The 20,011-nt window shown below is 37.5% G+C and overlaps 1 protein-coding gene across 7 annotated transcripts in view; it reads right to left on the bottom strand.

Annotated features, from left to right (window-relative positions):
• Window positions 1–20,011, bottom strand: part of LOC125228601 (proline-rich extensin-like protein EPR1) — a 42,401-nt gene that overhangs the window by 19,017 nt on the left and 3,373 nt on the right. The window contains exons 2-3 of one of the 7 annotated variants that reach the window (XM_048133233.1): window positions 11,615–11,807; window positions 6,823–6,960 (exon numbers count right to left, since the gene is read on the bottom strand). The exons of 1 other annotated variant lie outside the window; for it this stretch is intronic. In XM_048133233.1, coding sequence (XP_047989190.1) covers window positions 6,823–6,960; window positions 11,615–11,723 — 247 coding nt within the window. In that variant the 5' untranslated portion in view covers window positions 11,724–11,807. 5 more of the 7 variants (XM_048133235.1, XM_048133234.1, XM_048133236.1 and 2 more) reach the window with 5 other exon arrangements.

The following is a 20,011-nucleotide window of genomic DNA, read 5'->3' as shown; positions in this document are numbered from 1 at the left end:
TACAGTCAGCGATAAAAGCTTGTACCAAAAAAAAAATTGACAACAATTTGATAGAGGTAGGTACACTTGTGTTTCTACGTGGGTATTTAGCTTACATTCAACATAAACCAATCCTAAAACAGATAAATATACAGCAATTTTCAGATTCGTTAAACTAAACCATAAAATAAAAAGTAAGTTAAGCTAATACACTTTTCGCATGTTAACCATAATCACCTAAATAACTGCGGAACAGGCATAACGCCAACGGGGCAAGGTCGCACCGAAACAGGGTTGCCAGATCGAATTGACCCCAATATCGGGAAAAAGGTACATTTTCGGATTTTTTTTTCAGCAAATGTAAAATAAAATCTAATTAGAAATATTACAACGCTATAAATTTACGTTTTTTCCGAAATAAAAAATTAGTTAACCTACTGATTATCAATTAACTGTTAAAAATCAAGAAAATGTAATATTTTCAAGTGATTTAGGTTGCAATGTGTAAGTTTTCATTTGTATTTAACATTTATTTACTTATTTGAGTGTCGGATCAGCAACATGTCACTTGTTTTCCGGGTTTTTTTCATTTAATCAGGCATCAAAAATCATGCAAAAAATAGGGCAAATCCCGCCAAAGCCCGACCGTGTGGCAACCCTATACCCTCCGAATTTATTCAAAGGGACGAATGTAAACACTGCAGACGATGTCGTTATGCTAATATGAATGCAGTCGTGACCCACATTGGTGTCGCAGAATGAATCACAAATTAACGCGATTTCATAAAATAATTATGTCATCCTTCACACTTCAAAGCCCGCAAAAATATGTAACACGCTCTTATTTATAACTTTTATAATATAAGGCTACACAATATTATAAATGGGAAAGTGTGTGTCTGTTTGTTTCTCCGTCTTTCACGGCAAAAAGGAGCGACGAATTGACGTGATTTTTTAAGTGGAGATAGTTGAAGGGATGGAGAGCGACAAAGGCTACATTTGTCTCTTTCTAACGCGAGCGAAGCCGCAGGCAAAAGCTAGTACTTATACTATACATGACTAGCTTTTTGGTGATTTCATAATTACTGCTAGGTAAAATAATAGTTGATACCTAATAGGAACGAGTATAATTTAGTTTAGTCATTTAAATTTAATTTTTAACAAGCAGAAACGTCTGCTAACGATTCTAAACATTTTCACCCCAAGACGTGTGTACATAAGGAAAGGCATGGAAAGATTTGCGATGTCCGGCGTGGCTTCCGTAGCTCAATTGGTTAAGAGCATTGCACGGATTGCAAAAAGGATGCGGGTTCAAGTCCCGCCGGAAGCGTAAATTTTTCAAATTTTTCCTTTAATATAAAAATGTTTAGTCATTTAAAATTTAGTTGATGAAGTAATCATTATAGTTATTTTATGATGATTCCATTGCTATTTCTGAACCGTGACAATACTCAGTTCAAACAATGAAGATTATTAATATTATGGATGTTGTTACACTGAGGTGCATTTTACATATACTGCCCGCGGCTTCGATCGCGTTAGAAATAGACGAAATGTAGCCTAAATTACAGCTTCAACCTTTAGTGGGTACATTTCTTACTACAATTTTTGACATACAGGGTGGCCCAAAATTACGTTGACAAAGAATGGGGAAATAATGTTGTAATAAACCAAAATATCGAAGTTACCGAAAATATTTTTTGGGCCTATATTTCTGCATATTTCTACATCCACCGTGGATATTTCAACAGCATTAGCATGGATATTTCGCAAGGTTTGTAATGTAGACCAATCGTGTAAAGACATTTTTTCCAGATTCATAAGCTCGATACGTTTCAGCCTACTTACGTAAATGCACCTTACTTAAAACTATAAATTATAGTTTGTAATCAATCTTAAAACCCTAGACCGTTTATTGATTACAAAAATTAGGGTATTTTACAAGTTATAAGTGCAATAAGTCAGACGAAAGTCACACTAGAGGTGCAGCGGCATATCGGTAATTTTTTGTTCCAATACTTGCGTTTGTACTTCAAAGCCAAAGGAGGATATTTTGAAGACGATTCGATTTATTCGGTCAAAAATTATTAAGGGTTCACATTTTAATTCGTAAGACAATCATTCGTGTAAGGACAGAAAAGTAATTATACAAACGTTTGTCAACGTATTTTTGGGCCACCCTGTACATATAGGTTAGTCTAAGTAGTAAAATTAGTCTGTTTTTTATCATGCAGAAACGTCTGCGAGCGATATTACATATTTTTAAATTAAAAAAGGAAAAATGGAAAAATTCACACCTCCGGCAGGACTATGAGAAGATTTTATCCACGCATTTTTGTTGTAAAAACAAACAAAAAACATTGTATGGCTTTTGTAATATTTGGAAGAAATAAAACTTATATTTTGTCCATAATGCCATTAAGGTCGTTAAAAAGATTTTTTTTTTAATTTGTAATAAATTTCAAACTAATCGATATACAGAAAAGTTTATGTGACATTATAGTCAGGAATACACTGTTGAAATCTTTCGGGTTATTTACTTAGGCCCACGGTGTATAAAATCTTGTACATAAAATCCAAGTCTAAAATCGCGATAGCGGTCACACGGGCAAGGAAACTGTGGGCAGCAGACGGTGTAATTGCTTCTAGCATCTTTAAAGTAATCGTAAGATATTATCTCGCGCCAGCTGGACGATTACTAAATAATCGTCAGCCCACGTCAATATGTTACCCACTTATCCATGTGTGGTACAAAACGGTACGGTCAGCCAAGAAAGTGGTCTACCACTTTTCGACTATTTTTTAGGAAATAAAGTCGGAAAGTGGTAAACCACTTTTTTGACTGACTGTACAGTATGGCCACTCCCGCTCCCCGCTGAAAGTGCCCCCACCCGCTCTCGGCTACCTCACAGTTACCGCCTGTCAAAAACCAGTTGACCTCTCATAACTCACTCATACAAGCACGGTACACGTTCACCTACACGAGCTTAGACTGTGTGTGTTGGGAACTCGTCTCTTTCATATATTTGAACGCTAGTGTCCGAGGTGTGACACTGCACAATTTTATATAAGCACAAAATTAAAATTTTGAAAAAATCCCCGACATAGTGGACCGATTTTGATGAAACATGCCTAAGAACACTCCTGACTAATTCAGATTTCAAACAAAAAAACTAAATCGAAATCGGTTCACCCGTTCAGGAACTACGATGCCACAGACAGACACGTCAGACTTATAACACCCCGTCGTTTTTGCGTCGGGGGGGTCCCGTATTGACCTAATACCGTTTCAATGAATTCAGTCTGTCTAGCCGAAAATGTATAAAACAAACGCTTTTCTTCGTGATGACTCAATTTACGCAGCGGTATTCTACAAGTCACGATGCTAATATGTTTAATGATAATGGCTATGTATACAGTATGTGTGTGTTGTGTTCTACATTGTGTACCTCTTTTCGATTCATGGTACCGACGAAACTAATCTTTATAATGCATTGTTGAAAATACAAAAAATAATGCACAAAACAGTCGCATCGCTAACTCAAAGACGGTTGCTCAATATGGCCAACATGTCAACTCAACAGTCGATAAATTCGTTCACACCTCAGTGACTCGTTGACAATTCTGACGGGTGCGGCTACCGCTTGCAGTTGTGTCAACTGTACTGCTAGCGAGTCGTGAACTCGATACTTGTGTCTCAAATAATAAATAAATATAATATGGGATCAACATCATCCTCCTTGCGTTATCCCGGCATTTGCCGCGGCTCATGGGAGCCTGGGGTCCGTTTTTGACAACTAACTCCAAGATATGGCGTAGTCCGCGTAGTCACTAGTTTTACGAAAGCGACTGCCATTTGACCTTCCAACCCGAAGGGTAACTAGGCCTTATTGGAATTAGTCCGGTTTCCTCACGATGATTACATTCACCGAAAATATAATAATGGATATTAAATAAATGTCGGCCTTAATTCTATAGTAACATGTCATTGTGGGTGACTATGCGTCCCACGGTAAGCTCAAAATGCTTGTGTTGTGGGACTTGTATATTTCACAAACACATTTTGTGCTTATCAGTCTCATGTCTCATCTCTCTCTTACGGGGAATCGAATTGGAACACAAGACTAATAGACTTGACTACGCCATACCGGCCTAAGCGATACTTGTTATGGCAACTTTTTTTCCTATAAAATAAGTTGTCCGTTTCCGGTTGTCATACCACTTTATAGTGTACTTTTTTCCTTAAGTATGTTAGCTTTTAATTTGTGATATAGCGCTGGTCAGAAGCTAGGTTGTTGTCAGGAGATATTTGACGATCTGAATTGATATCTGTTCTTCGCATACTTAGGTCGCTCTACTCAATGACAATGTGTATAAATTGTATAATTGAACGTGATTGCCTTCTGGACGCAATGAACATAAATCCCAATTAAATTTATAATGAAAACTCTGTTTATAAAAGATTCGCGTTTTATTTTTCTTTATTGCACTAATAAAATTCTCTATGTGCCGATAAATAAGTAAAAGTCGTAGTCAAAGGTCAAAACTTGTCGCTTACCATAACTATTAATTAGATTTGCTTGTATGATAATCCATCCTTTAGATTGGCAAGCGACAAAGAGAAACATTTTACTTAGAAACCACACAGTAGGTAACGTGCAGGTGCTAACACGATGTTAATTTAAGGAATAAATTAATGAAGAATAAATAAATAAATAATGTTGGTCGCACAAGGTAGACAAGGGATGTCGCGACATCGACATATTTGCTTCAATACTTTTTTACATGTGACTCATTCCATTCCAAGTACTTGAACTTGAGCGAAAAATTCTTCGAACCATAAGTGGCTTAGCATCACGATCACCTTAATTATATTATAAATAGATTATAGTTGGGAAGCCGGTGATGCTAAATATAATGTACTCGAGTGTCATATTACTATTGGAAAAGGAAGAATGGGAAAATAGGGCGAAAAAAGCTTTATAACGTTTTCTTTTCCAGCGAGCCTAGAAGCATCTATAATTATTATTTTTTGGAGGGTTGATAGATTAGGAATTTAGACATTTTATCACAGAGTAGTTCATGTTTTAAATTTTTCTATAACTTAACCTGACAATTATTTCTACGCATTTTTTTATCAGACGACCATAAATTAGACGCCCGACATTCACATTCAACCAAAATAAGAACCGAGAAATTGTCGGAAATATGTTTTGAACCAAAAAAGAGATGGCGGGATGACTTGAACGCATTCTATCCAAACTGGCAGAATTACGCACATGACAGGGTTGAGTGGAAGAAGCGAGGGGAGGCCTTTGCCCAGCAGTGGGACACTACAACAGGCTAATATAATAAAAAAATGTTTTGAACATTTATTTCGAATTAAATAATCCACGATATTCATATCGATTTGTGCCACTGCAAAGTCCCACCAATCAAGCGAAGACTTAACAGTAGACTCCACGGGGTAGCAAGATATCAATGTCACTCATACTCGTATCCACACATAACTAAATCAAGATAGAAGGAAAAAGTGTATCTACTTCGCGTGCGAAAAAGTTAAATAGCGAGCAACATTGTTCGCCGCGCAAGTCAGTCTGCTCCCGACCGCTGCCCGCGAGTGACATACAGTGAAAAATACAAAATGGGTCGGTATTCGATAATTAACTGTTCAAACACCACCAATAAAAGCAAGGGTGTTAAACAAAGTGTTTCCTATCATCGGTAAGTACCATTTGTCCTAAAATATTTTTTATTAAATAAAAAACGCGATTTTCCTATTTTTATCATCAAAACATTAGCTGACGTACGGCCGTCAAACTAATTTTCCATTGCGGCTTTAATTTGACGAGTCCGACTTGGCGTGCGTTTAAAACAAGCGATATAAAAATAGGCTATTCAAACTGTCGAGACAAAGTGAAGGTAGATTTGTTATTTTGTCCGTCGAACTCACGTCGAACTTAAGAATAGTGGTGCACCACGGAACTATATCGTCATGTATGCTGCGATTTCCTTATTCGATTTAAATCGATTTTGCGAAGCAGTGGAAATTATAATTATGTTTTTATATTGTTATGAAACTATACATATAAAGTACGAGTGAAAAGTAAATTTAACTTTAAAATAGGTTACAGTTACGGTATTAACGTTGAATTTGTGGTCGGCAGAAAAACAAATACAAACATAATACGCTCTATATTTATTATGAATAAAAATAACTCTAAAAATGTGTTAATGGTTAATTATATTTATATATTACTAAAAGTTGTAACAAATAACATGAGGATAATGCTGTGAGTACATGGTCGATTTTCTTAAAAATATTACGAAATATTAACTAGTATTAATACCTACCTACTAAAATCTTTGTTCCTGGCCTTAGGCAAATTATATACCTACTAGTGAATTGTTTGTCATCACACGAATACAGGTATATACTTACTTCATTTCACAACGAAGATGAACATCCGATATTTTTAACTTCGGCGGGCATCCCGCACGCAACCTCCACAATCGATCGAATGGGTTACGCGGCGACAACGTTCCCATCACTAAAGTACACTCGTGACGTCATAGGCTCGACACAAAACGTTACACGCTCGGTTTCGCTGTTAATCGCCGAGCATTTTCCTTCTATCTTGATTTAGTTCTGTGCTCGTATCATATCATAATCCGACGGCCTAGCTGAAGTCACAATACCTAATAAGTACCTGGCCAACGAAACAACTCTCTGTAGCACCAATAGCGATTGAGAGAGATATTCGCATTGCATTATGCAATATGATTACGCTCCTTTCAAGTAACTAGAATCCCCCAAACTAGGGTTATTTAGAGTTAGGGTACCTTTTGCAGTCATTCCTTCTGTGTTATAAGAGGCCGGGCCGGGACCCGCCTTAGTAGAATTGGATCCTGGTGGCTCAAGCTTGTGCCCGAAGGTGAAGGCCGGCGCTCGCGCCTTCCGAGATTCAGGGGGTGGCTTACCTGGAACCATACGATATTTGATAAGTGCTTGGAAATTGGCATTACAATTTGAATTTAAACTATAGAGCCTGCGAAAAAAAAAGAAAAGAAAGGCCTGGCATCCGTTGGCTCATTGGGTCGACGACATCCAGAAAATAGCGGGTCACAACTGGATGAGACTAGCCCAGGATCGCGCGGGAGAAGTGGCGTACTAGAAGAGAGGCCTATGCTCAGCAGTGGGCGATAAAGGGCTGATATGATGATGATGATGATGATGAAAAAAAAGTGCTTGTGTAGAGATTTTTAACATGTTCTTTGTAGTGTATAAGTAGGATTAGGATTAAGAGTAGGAGATTTTTAACATGTTCTTTGTAGTGTATATGAAGGATTGGTAAACAAATATATGCATTTTTGAACTCTATGCGAAGCGCAAAAGAAATAAGGTGCAGCGGGGCAAATCTCGACTGGGGGGCAAATGTAACTGGTCCGTTTTTTTCCATGTTTTACAATGTTTGCATTATTAAATAGAGTGTCCACCGGTTATATATGGTAGGCGTGTCCAGTGGGTACATGTAGATCAACATCATAGTGTAATAAAAGAAAATATGGATTAGTTACAATTGGCCCCCCCAGTCGAGATTTGCCCCACTCAGCAACAAATCAGAGTTATATTTACAGAAAAAAATTAACGTTTTTTTAACAATGTGGCAAAGACAAATAAAAACAATAAAGACTAACATAATGACAATTCGAACACACTCAATTTATTATTTAGACTATCGCCATATATTGAAGGATGGTTATTTATATCACCTTGAAGGGTCAACGTTTTTCGCCCACGTTCGGTCCAAATAGCACCAATTTGGTCCCAAGTGTCCCAAATAAAACGAATTATACACACCGAACTATATTAAAATAGGCACTGATTATACTATAAACATAGTGTCCTTTAAACACGATTTAAAATACGTATCTACAGATTATACTATGTATTATACCAAGTGTTTCTATAAACACGACTTATCCGAGCGAACTGTATAAAAATACTGATTATACCATATAGCGTCATCTTCCACCGCTAACACGTTTACAAATACAAAGTATTAGCTTGATAAATGATCGCAGCAAAGGTCAGTTTTTTTTTTATCTTTTGAAAGGAAAGACGCGTTAAGAGGGATCCGCTACTACATACAAACGTAATCCTCTTTTTACTCCTTAAACATTTATAGTTTCGAAAATTCTAGTACATAATGCGAAGAATCATAGATATGCCATATTATAAATAGTTGGGTAAAAAATTAAGTAAAAAGAAACGTTTTATTAAATTTTACAACGGGCCCAGCTCGTAATAATTAAAATCAATATAATAGTTAATTGTTTTACAAGGGGGCAAAGTAGTTGTTTAACCGCACGTGCCAATATTGATACCCGAGCAAGCGAAAGATTCCAATATTGAACCGCGAGCGCAGCGAGTGGTCAAAAAGTGGAATCTTGAGCGTTGCGAGGGTTTCAAGGCACGAAGGTTAAACAAACTTTGCCACCGAGTGAAACACAAAATTTTTCACCACACCAACACGAACACAATACTGACTATAAAATATGAAACTAAATCAAATCTATAAATTTATTCAATATTTATGATTCAAAATCATCATCTAAAGGTAATTTCTACCAGCCAGCTCAAGACATCAAGTTAAAATTTGTATGAAATTACTTTGCACTCTTGTGGATAAAATGCAATTTTGCTATCTGTTTTCGAATAGCAAAGTAAGCCTTTACCAGTTGGTGTGGTGAAAACCTAATTGTGTAATGTCGGATGACAAGCACAGAGTCACCAATTATTACCTAAATAAAATATGTAAAACTCAATCTTGTACTATCTTCAAAAACTGGTTTTTGGTAGTACATTGGCTACGTGCACGATAATTACGCCCACTACCATGTGAAATAGAAGTGGAAAATGTCAAAAAATGACATGTAAACAAACATTATATTTTAACGATTTTTCGTTAATTTTCAATAAATCGAATAACAAGAGCTACTATTTCAAGTGTAATTTAGGTAGATAGATTATAAAGACATGGATTTAATACCAAAAATCAGTTTCCAAAGCATTACTCACGGTATAAACTTCCAACCCCAGACTAAAGAAAGAGTCAATAAATTGGTGCTGGCATATTTATTCAAATTATGAACCTTAATATCCAAGGAGGAAAATGAGGACCTTTGTATGAAAAGGCGGCTTCGCGCGTCCTTTCGCCTTAATTTCCTAAGTCGGTCGAACAACATCGGTGATGATGTCACGGCGTTGTTTTCAATATGTTGAAGTGCGAGGTCGGTGTTTACTCGCGATAATCTGCCGTACACAAGTGGTCATTGTTTACGCTCTGTAGAGTATCCGAGTATCCGAACTTATATGTCAAATTATTAAATTAAAAGTTACGTTTCGGACATGACATTCTCTGGCTTCGAACCACCCGCACTTGTGTCGCACGAACGGGAAGGCGCTGGATTTGAACTTATGATGCTTCACGTACTTTCCTGCTATAGTAAAGACGTTCAGTTCTTATATGTCAAATATTATAGATCCGAAGATAATCGAGAGGTATACTTAGATCATTATTATCAAATAAAAATTGGTAGACAGTTTACTAAGACAGGCCTACGTCACTCGCTCGCGGTCGCGCGTTAATTACCTACCCGCTAGCAGTTGCCTCGAGGTAACAAGTGGCCGAGGGACGCCACGGGCCCGCCTGTGTAGTCGCGTGGCACGTACATACTATTCTTCGGAGTTTTATGTAGTAACTTATTAGTATTAGTTAAATAAAGCGTAGGTATTTGTCGTTTTACGGGCAAGTGAAGGATCTGTTACGTTAATACTTATTAATAATCTGTGACTAAGATCTCTCAACTTCTAACCGAATATCATCCAACGGTGTGACGCCATCAAGCAATAATAATATTATTGTTTCTCGATTTTTCCGAAGTACGTTTTTTTAGGCTTTCGCAGCGACAGAGATATCAACGATACGCTACAGAGCGAGCGTGAGCGACCGGCACTTGTCTACGCGACCTGAACAGCCTCCGCGGTGATGTCATCGGCCCACGGACATTACCGAGCCAAAACTGGCGTGTACACAAAAGAAATGACCATATAACGTAATGTTCTTGTTCAAACTGTCTCAATATTCAATTATTCACTGTGTGTGCGAGTCGAACAATTAAAAGAAATAGAAAGAAAACAATTAACAAAGTATAAAAAGTGTTGAATAATAAAATTAAGGTAGGGAAACATGCGTATAATGTAATGCTACTTGAAACAACCCTTGGCTATTACTCGTACTTTTATGCTAAGTAACTACTGAACGAAATTACTAGGACGCAGTGACAAGCAAAAAAAAACAAGACATGTGCTCAACAATAACTGAACCAAGCTCAACAAAACTAGCGATTACAAAAACATCTATTTACAAGACAAGAAACCATGTAGATTTCTAAATTGGTAATACCAATAAGAGACGGTAAAGCGACAACAGCGGGCCCCGGGCTGGCAGACTGCCGCGATTGGGCCTCGGCAGTGGTGGGGTTCCAGTGGTTCATAATCACGATATTATACACTCTAACTAAAATTAATAAATAAAATAAAAAACCAATAAACTGAAGCTGCTCTAGAGAATGGCTAGGATATGCAACAAGCAAAAAATCAAGACCTCCTCAGTCACTCTAAAAACTCTGCTAAAAATAACTGAACCAAGCTCAATAAAATTACAGCGACTGCAAAAATATGTACACACAAAAATACCTACATGAGACCAAAAAGACAACAGCGGGCCCCAGGCTGGCAGACTCTGCCGCGATGGGGACTCGGCGCTTGGTGGGGGTCCATGCGTTCTGGCGGACGCCCCCCCCATGCTTGCCCCCGGACCGCGTTCACACGGTAGCAACTTCGAGGCACGTGTTATATAGTATTTGGTGGGTCCACGGGTTCAAAATTACACTATTAGACTATTAACTAAGAGTAATAATATGTAACATTGCTAAACAGAAGCTGCTTGAGGAAATGACTAAATTATAATGTCAAGCTAAACAAAACACAAGACTATGTCGTGATTGCCATGCAATAACTAAACCAAGCCAACCAAAAATAGAACTAATGATAACTTCCACCAATGACTACAACATCTGTCTACAAGAAACCCAGTAGATTACCAATAAGCGACGGTAAAGAGACAACAGCGGGCCCCAGGCTGGCGGACTCTGCCGCGATGGGGCCCCGGCGCTTGGTTGGGGTTCCCCGCGTTCTGGCAGACGTCCCCCCATGCTTGCCCCTGAGACGCGCTCGCACGGTAGCGATATCGAGGAACGTGTTATGTAGTGCTTGGTGGGTCCACGGGTTCATAATTACAATATTAGACTATTAACTAAGAGTAATAATATGCTATGCCAAATAGAAGCAGCTCGAAAAAATACTAGGTTATAATGACAAGCGAAAAAAATAAGACCTCAATAATATAACACATCGCCAAACATAAGCAGCTCAAATCCTAAATTATATAATGACAAGCTAAAAAAATACAAGACCTTACTGTGGTCAATAATAACTGAATAAAACTCAACAAAAATAACTACAGCGACTATATTAGAATATCTATCTACATGAAACCCAGAAGATTACCAATAAGCGACGGTAAAGAGACAACAGCGGGCCCCGGGCTAGCAGACTCTGCCGCGATGGGGCCCCGGCGCTTGGTGGGGGTCCACGCGTTCTGGCGGACGCCCCCCATGCTTGTTCCCGGGCCGCCCTCGCACGGTAGCGACTTCCACGTCGACGAGGCACGGTGGAGGGAGTTCCGCTGTCGAACGTGCACCTGGTACCACTTATTTAGTTAAGTTAGGTAACAATTTGATGCAAAAAGAAGCATGTGAAGGAGTTGCCTCTTCAGCGCTATAGTTCTAATGATTATGAAGAAAAAACACAATAAAATGCCTCGGTAAATTAGTACCCTTCTGTATACACTTTAACGATTTGCTAGAGGCGTGTTCCGATATTGTGAGCACCGATATATCACAGGGTGACTGTATTGTACAGTCAACCAATTGGAACCCTAGGCCACTCTAGAACCATGTCAAAATGACAAGCAGTAAGAGATTTCTTACAATCTGATTTATAACGTCACTATGACATAGTTTTACAGTGGCCTAGGGTTCCAATTGGTTGACTGTACAGTGTACTACACTCGGGTGCAAAGAAATCGGACCACCCCAGCATTTTTAACATTTCTTCTATTTCTGTAAAAACTGTAAGCATGAGCGCGATGCGGTATATACCAAATGAAAGCTAAAGTTTTCCTTTACAAAATCATATTATTTTTAAAAGATTCCAATTTGGTGTTTCACAAAACTGTAGGTCAACGGGCGCACAAGTGCTTTACGGAAATCGCAAAGCCTCTGGTTGACGTAACTGCGTGAGTAACCGAATGCAAAAACGCTCACGCAACAAAACGCTCGTAGAATATCCATCTCCATCGCTCTTGCGTATTGGCGCGACAGAGCCAGACTACCTTTCGCGGCGTTTCGTTGTCGTTTCGCGTCGTAGAAATGCCATTCGGCTACGGGGCCTGGTGACCTAAGAGCTATTATTGGCTTCCTCGCAAAACTTATCAGCATTGTGATACGGAAATGCCGTCAGCATCCTTGGTGCAATGCCTCAAATGCTGGAGGCGCTTTTATTTATTACCTTTGACTTATTTTGAAGTACATTCGGATTCATTCAAAAACGGGGTAATTTACCCTGCAGTATAAAGTGATTCAGCCCCGCTTCTAAACTCACGCTTCGCTCTGTGTGAGCTAGTACACTTTTGCTTTGTTGTTGATGAGCATTTCTTTTTTTTTGCCAATAATTTTTTTTAAGTTTTAGGGAATTTTAGGTCAATTGTACTCAGAATCACGAGTACTTTCAATCTCACTGGGAGACAAAAAGTGTCCCAGAATTTCCATACATTTTTTTTACTTTCTTCTTTTGCTACCCCATACAACATGTACGGAAAATGGTAACAAAATAAGAAAAAATCGTATGGGACAATTTTTTAAACTACTAGGATTGAAAAGGCTAGTAATTCTGAGTAGAAATATCATTGTTTTTTTCAAAAATATCACACTTCATAAAAGTAGCAAAAAAAAAGGGATGCTCATTGCTCAGATATGTTCTAGTATTTTCATTTAATACTTGGTACTTGGTACTCTTGGTAGCACCATGGGAGTGAACATGGAAGAGAAAGATCTAACACTTGAGGATGCCGAAGACCGGGCAAAGTGGAGATTGAGTCGAAAAGCGGACCCTGGCACTAGGCTGGGAATAGTACATTACCACATCTCGGACATTGGCGATCAAATACAGCGTGTGTATTCCATACGGGCGAATATCTTAATAACGATTAGTATCGGACCTAAAGAGCCTGACTACATGTTTTTTTTTTTAAATAGATGAGAATTTTCTTTTCATACATTATTATGAGGGCTTTCGTGTTAAAAATAGTGAAATCGCAACCGAGCGCTCGATCATACCGTGTGTGGTATCAAATTAAAGGGCTTTGCGAGTAGTTTATAAATATATATCACATTATAGAACTTTTTCTACTTGGTCTAACAAAATATGAGAAAATGTCCAAAAGTGGTAATAATTGTACCGGTGAAGGCTCGTTTTCAAAAAATTGGCAAAAATCAATAATAGCAATTTATAATCACTAAGGCATAACAGCAATTTAAGTAAACGTTGCAGATTAATTTAGTACAAAACTTACTTCGATGTGATGTAGATTTTCAAAGAAATTGTCACTTAATTTTAGGTAATTTCTGAAAAAAATTTAATTCGTCTTAGGCTAGTTTACTCTTTTTCAAAAACTTAAAATAAAAATCTAGTCTGAAATGTTTGTGGTACAGGATATACGAATTATAAATTTACCCGTTTTAATATTCAAAATTGTCCAAATTTTACAAATAAGATCGACTGATTCAGCTCTATACGTGCGTTTTTCTAAACGTGCATTAGAGAAAAAATCATAATTAATTTATTGAGTTAGTTTTCAAAAATCCAGTCTTATAAAAATCAAGATAATAAGATGCTCTAACTGGAACTTGAATTAAATAAATCTATTGGATAACGGAAAGTGTAGTATTTCACCGACTAAAACTATCAATTTTACATTCTTTTGACGTTTTTTTTCAAAGCAGCCTTATGAATTATTATTCAGCACGCAATGTATTACATCCACACCAATTAGCGTACCTCCTAAACGTCATTACGACATGCCGTTTATGTCATGTAAAATTAAGTTGGACGGCGTACATTGCTGCTTGGTCAGACTAAAGAAATTAGTTACTCTTAATTAATAACACTTTTTAACAAAATTATTATCCTATACGATTCGTATAATCAGATACTATAACATCATACATTATTCGCCCGTATGGAATCCACACGCTGTATATGAAAGAGGCGCCTTCCTAGCACACATTCTAAGCTCGTGTAGGTGAACGCGTACCGTAAAAAACCGTGGTGGTCTAGCGGTAAGAAAAAGCGACTTTCAAGTTTCAATCCGGAGGTTGCGGGTTCGAACCCCGGCTCGTACCTACCAATGAGTTTTTCGGAACTTGTGTGCGAAATGTCATTTGAATTTTGTCAGTCGCTTTTCTGTAAGGAAAACATCGTGAGGAAACCAGACTAATTCCAATAAGGCCTAGTTACCCTTTGGGTGGGAAGGCAGATGGCAGTCGCTTTCGTAAAACTAGTGCCTATGCCAAATCTTGGGATTAATTAGTTGTCACAGCGGACCCCAGGCTCCCATGAGCCGTGGCAAATGCCGGGATAACGCAAGGAGGATGATAATGATGCACATAAAGTACTATTACTTTGCGCGATAAAGCGATAAAATAGCATCATATTGACGACCGGTCTGGCTCAGTCGGTAGTGACCCTGACGCAGTCCTGGGTTCCAATCCCGGTAAGGGCATTTATTTGTGTGATGAGCACAGACATTTGTTCCTGAGTCATGTTTTCTATGTATATAAGTATGTATTTATCTATTTAAGTATGTATATCGTCGCTTAGCACTCGAGTACAAGCTTTGCTTAGTTCGGGTTTGGGGCTAAGTTGATCTGTGTAAGGTGTCCCCAATATTTATTTATTTATTTATATGTACTGTAAAATATATATAGGTGGAAGAAAAAGACCAACCGATTGCTGCCCCGGTGTCGGTGGCGCCACGACAGATCTTGACATTTTTCTTCAATTATCAGTGTTCCTCTTATGATTATAATTTATACTAGTTCACCGCGTTTAAAATATTATATACATCAATAAAACATTTGATTAATACTAAAGACTGTGTAAATAAATGTATAAGTGTCTCCTTTATGTTTACTGATTGACAAATAAATAAAAACATACGTCAATGTCATTTTTATTCGTTTTTTAAAACGTTTACTAATGAGGATTTATACTTTAAAATTCCTTAGCATGCGAAAACAAGTCTATAATTAGTAATTACATTATATTGATTTTATTTTCCTACACAGAACACTGAATATTTCTAGATTCTAGAGTTTTATTAACTACCTGATTTCATATTTAATTGTTCTGTTTGCAATAAATACAATTTTATAAATGACTTCGCATTTAGGTAGGTAGTGGTCCGGTTATCCATACTAATCCATACTTCCATACTAATATTATAAATGGGAAAGTGTGTGTGTCTGTTTGTTTGTCCGCCATTCACGGCAAAACGGAGCAAAGGATTGTCCTGATTTTTTAAGTGGAGATAGTTTAAGGGATGGAGAGTGACATAGGATACTTTTTGTCTCTTTCTAACGCGAGTGAAGCCACAGGGAAGAGCTATAAAGTTTGCTATAATATAACACCTAATTTTGTGTTAGAATGGATTATAAAATCTATTATCTATTATATTACGTAACAAATAATAAATGTTGCGAAATAATAATGTTAATAATGACCTTGGTCGATTGAGTTATCATTTTATTCTTGGCTTACTAAAATAGTTCTAAATTTTATCTCATTTTTTAATCACTTAATTGATTCATTTGTAAAGAGCACGTGACCGTACCACGCTACTTGGATAAACTGTATGTAAGTATTATAAAAGTATAGTTTGAATCCCACCAAAAACATTCTGTAAAAAACCGGCCAAGAGCGTGTCGGGCCACGCTCAGTGTAGGGTTCCGTAGTTTTCCGTATTTTTCTCAAAAACTACTGAACCTATCAAGTTCAAAACAATTTTCCTAGAAAGTCTTTATAAAGTTCTACTTTTGTGATTTTTTTCATATTTTTTAAACATATGGTTCAAAAGTTAGAGGGGAGACGCACTTTTTTTTCCTTTAGGAGCGATTATTTCCGAAAATATTAATATTATCAAAAAACGATTTTACTAAACTATTAATATTAATATTCATTTTAAAATACCTATCCAACAATATAATTATCACACGTTGGGGTTGGAATGAAAAAAATATCAGCCCCCACTTTACATGTAGGGGGAGTACCCTAATAAAACATTTTTTTCCATTTCTTATTTTTGCACTTTGTTGGCGTGATTGATATACACATTGGTACCAAATTTCAGCTTTCTAGTGCTAACGGTTACTGATTGATTGTCTTCAACGGCCAAGTCACACAACATTAACTGTATAATAATGCGAAACTTTGCTTTCGCTTAATTTCGGAACTAAATGACCTACAGACTTGAAATTTTGGATTTGAGGTATGTGATTATAGCTTACTGGATGATGAAAATTTCTGCGTTTCCAGAGGTTCTTAATATAGGGGCCTGCAAATGCGGCGAAATGGTTCCTGTAAAGGATGGTACGGCAGTGTTTGCTTCGCGCTCGACTTGGGGCCGATAATAAAGATAGTCCTATTTACTAGCTTTTGCCCGCAGCTTCGCTCGCGTTAAGTTCGAAAATTGCGAAATGCTTTTAGGCCCATTTTAGGGGGGTTAAAAAGAGACAAAAAGTAGCCCACTGTGTTACTCACCAATCTCCATCCCTTCACCTATCTCCACTTAAAAAACACGTCAATTAGTCGCTCCGTTTTGCCGTGAAAGACGGACAAACAATCAGACACACAATTTCCCATTAAGGCTAGTTTCCTATACTTAAAATAAAATATTTTATGCAATGCACGAAATAAAGCACCACATAATTAGAAAATAAATATGGACAGTAGTTATATTTAAACATAATTTCTATTTAGGGCCACTTGCACCAACGAAAATGAAGGGTTAACCCTAGAGCTAACCCACCATTTTATATGGAATTTGACAGATGACAGCCCACTAACCCTGAGTTAAGTGGTCGGTGCAAGTGGGCCTTAATAAGTCAAAGAAAAAGATATAAAGTAAATTACTTGACCGTGACGTCACTCCTCAGTATTTCATAGTCATTATATGAAAATCGTTTTGACAGTTCTTAAAAAGAAACTGATTTGACTAGTAGGAAACTAGCCTATATCAAAGACATATATAACTCCGTATATACAGATAAAGTCTAAGAAAAAAACGTACCTCAGTACTATACAGAAAAAGGTACTGCGGCCTAGATGGCATTACACCTTTGGGGTACGCTTAGCTAGATGGCGCTAATATTAATAATTGACATTTTATAACACATCAAGCTAAGAATATGGGCCAAATTGTCTAAAATGAGGTTCAAAAGTTTTAAGCCTGTGTCAAGAGATGGCAGTCTATGCACTGTGAGTACACATTTTACTTCGACAGTAACTCTCTCTATAATACTCGATCCTCTTTGCCTATATTAATGGACTATTGAAAATACAGGATGCGTAATCATTTAAGAATGGGACTGTCCCTGATTACGTAGTATAAGTAGTCGCATTAACAATATCCCTATTCGGACTTTAGAAAGCTGTCTTCCCTTATGCGGGTTATGTGACTTGTGCTGCCATGTGTATAAGGCCGTATTGCTAAATAATCTTAATGCCTTCTCAAAATAAACTGCTTGATTATATTTTTATTTTTAAACGTACCCAGATATCTATAAAGAGTACTATCATACAGTATGGCGGCCTCCCACCAGCTCTTGGTTACCTTACAGTTACCGCCTGTCAACCCGAACAGTCGACCTGTCATATCTCACTCATACAAGCACGGTAGGTCTTCGCCTACAACAGCTTAGAATGTGTGCTTAGAAACGCGCCTCTTTCATATTTTTGATCGCCAGTGTCCGAGGTGTGCCGGCTGACTACCCTTTTAGCGTCCTTGGCGTTAAAAGTTAAGGTTATCGTATTACTATTAAGGATATTACTTATTACGGATATTAAAAATAGCTAAAACATTACAATAGGTCCTTTATTACTTCACCTACAAATACAGCTCAATAACAAGCCACCTTCGCCACCCACAAATTGATGACGAGTCATTGTCTGCCCACATTGACAAATGACGGAAACTATGATTTATCGCGTACTTAGCCTTTCCCCTCAATTATATACTAGAATACCTAACTCATGCTAATAAGAACTAGCTAATAAGAAGAATCACAAATGTTTGTTGACTTCTGCTGCACCTCCTCGGCCGACCAATTACATGTGATCTAAGATATGTATTACTACCAATCAAGGATTATTTAATATAGGATTTACATGCTTCATAACAATAATAAGAATCGTACCTCCATCTTGAGCCCAACTATTAAATACTATCATAACTACACTGATGATACCTACAATTTTTTTTTTTTTAAATGTGTATTGTGTCATAACATGATATTAAAATAAAGAAGCATGTCATTTGTTCTTATAATAACCACAAAATTAAGATTTTGGAAAAACCCCGACATATTAGACCGATTTTCATGAAACATGGCTAAGAACACTCCCGACTAAATCAGCTTTCAAAAAAAAAAACGGAATCTAAATCGGTTCATCCGTTCCGGAGCTACAATGCCACAGACAGACACGCACACAGCCAGACAGACAAACAGATAGACAGACAGTCACGTCAAACTTAACACCCCGTCGTTTTTGCGTCGCGGGTAAAAAAACAAACGAAAAACTGTCGTTAGTAAATCCAGTTAATAACAAGTTATTCCCGAAGCCTTGGTTATAAAAATAGAACGATTCGCAATTCTTCCACGCTGGGACATTCGACCCAAATACAGTTTTATTCATTTTTCACGACGACAGAGACGCGTACGACCTGGCACTGAAGTTTTCTTTCAGCTTTCTGTCTCGCTATTTTACCGATAAATATTTATTAGCTATACAGTTTGCTTGAGCTAGAGTCTTCTAGACGTTTCGTTTTGTTTGGATTTAGCAAAGAGGATTATATGTATATCAGTGGCGGCTGGTGAAAATTTCACTAGGCAAAACACTCGAGCAAAAAACTTTTGAACCTGACTTGCCCATATTGTTAGCTTGATCGATTTAAAATGTTAAATATTAATAAGCATCTAGCCGAGCGTTCCCCAAAGGAATCGGCTTGTATGGATGAGCCGCTGTTGATGTATATCCATACTAATCTTACTAATACATATTATAAATGGGAAACTGCGTGTGTCTGTTTGATTGTCCGTCTTTCACGACAAAACGGAGCGACGAATTGCCGTGATGTTTTAAGTGGAGGTAGTTGCAGGGATGGAGAGTGACATAGACACAGAGTTTAGTTAATACCAAAGACATAATATATGTAACTCCGTATAGACGGATAAAGTCCAAGAAAAAACGTACCTCAAAGCCATAGAGAAAAAGGTACCGTGTTCTAGTTGGAGTTACATCTTTGGGGGACGCTCGGCTAGATGGCGCTAATATTCATATTTGACATTTTAACACATATCAAGCTTCTTAGCTTCTGAGTCATATGAGTCAAATTGTCAAATCTGACGTTCAAAAGTTTTAAGCCTGTGTCTAGATGGCAGTCTATGCACTGTGATTACACATTTTACTTTGACAGTAACTCTCTATAATAGTCGATCCTCTTTGGTTAATACTCTGACCTTGCAGGTATAGGTTAAAGATGTGTCTAGGTGATGCGATAACTGGCAG

This window comes from Leguminivora glycinivorella, chromosome 8, assembly GCF_023078275.1.
Source record: "Leguminivora glycinivorella isolate SPB_JAAS2020 chromosome 8, LegGlyc_1.1, whole genome shotgun sequence".
Taxonomy (NCBI): Eukaryota; Metazoa; Arthropoda; class Insecta; order Lepidoptera; family Tortricidae; genus Leguminivora; species Leguminivora glycinivorella.
This window is presented reverse-complemented; position numbering and strand designations above follow the sequence as displayed.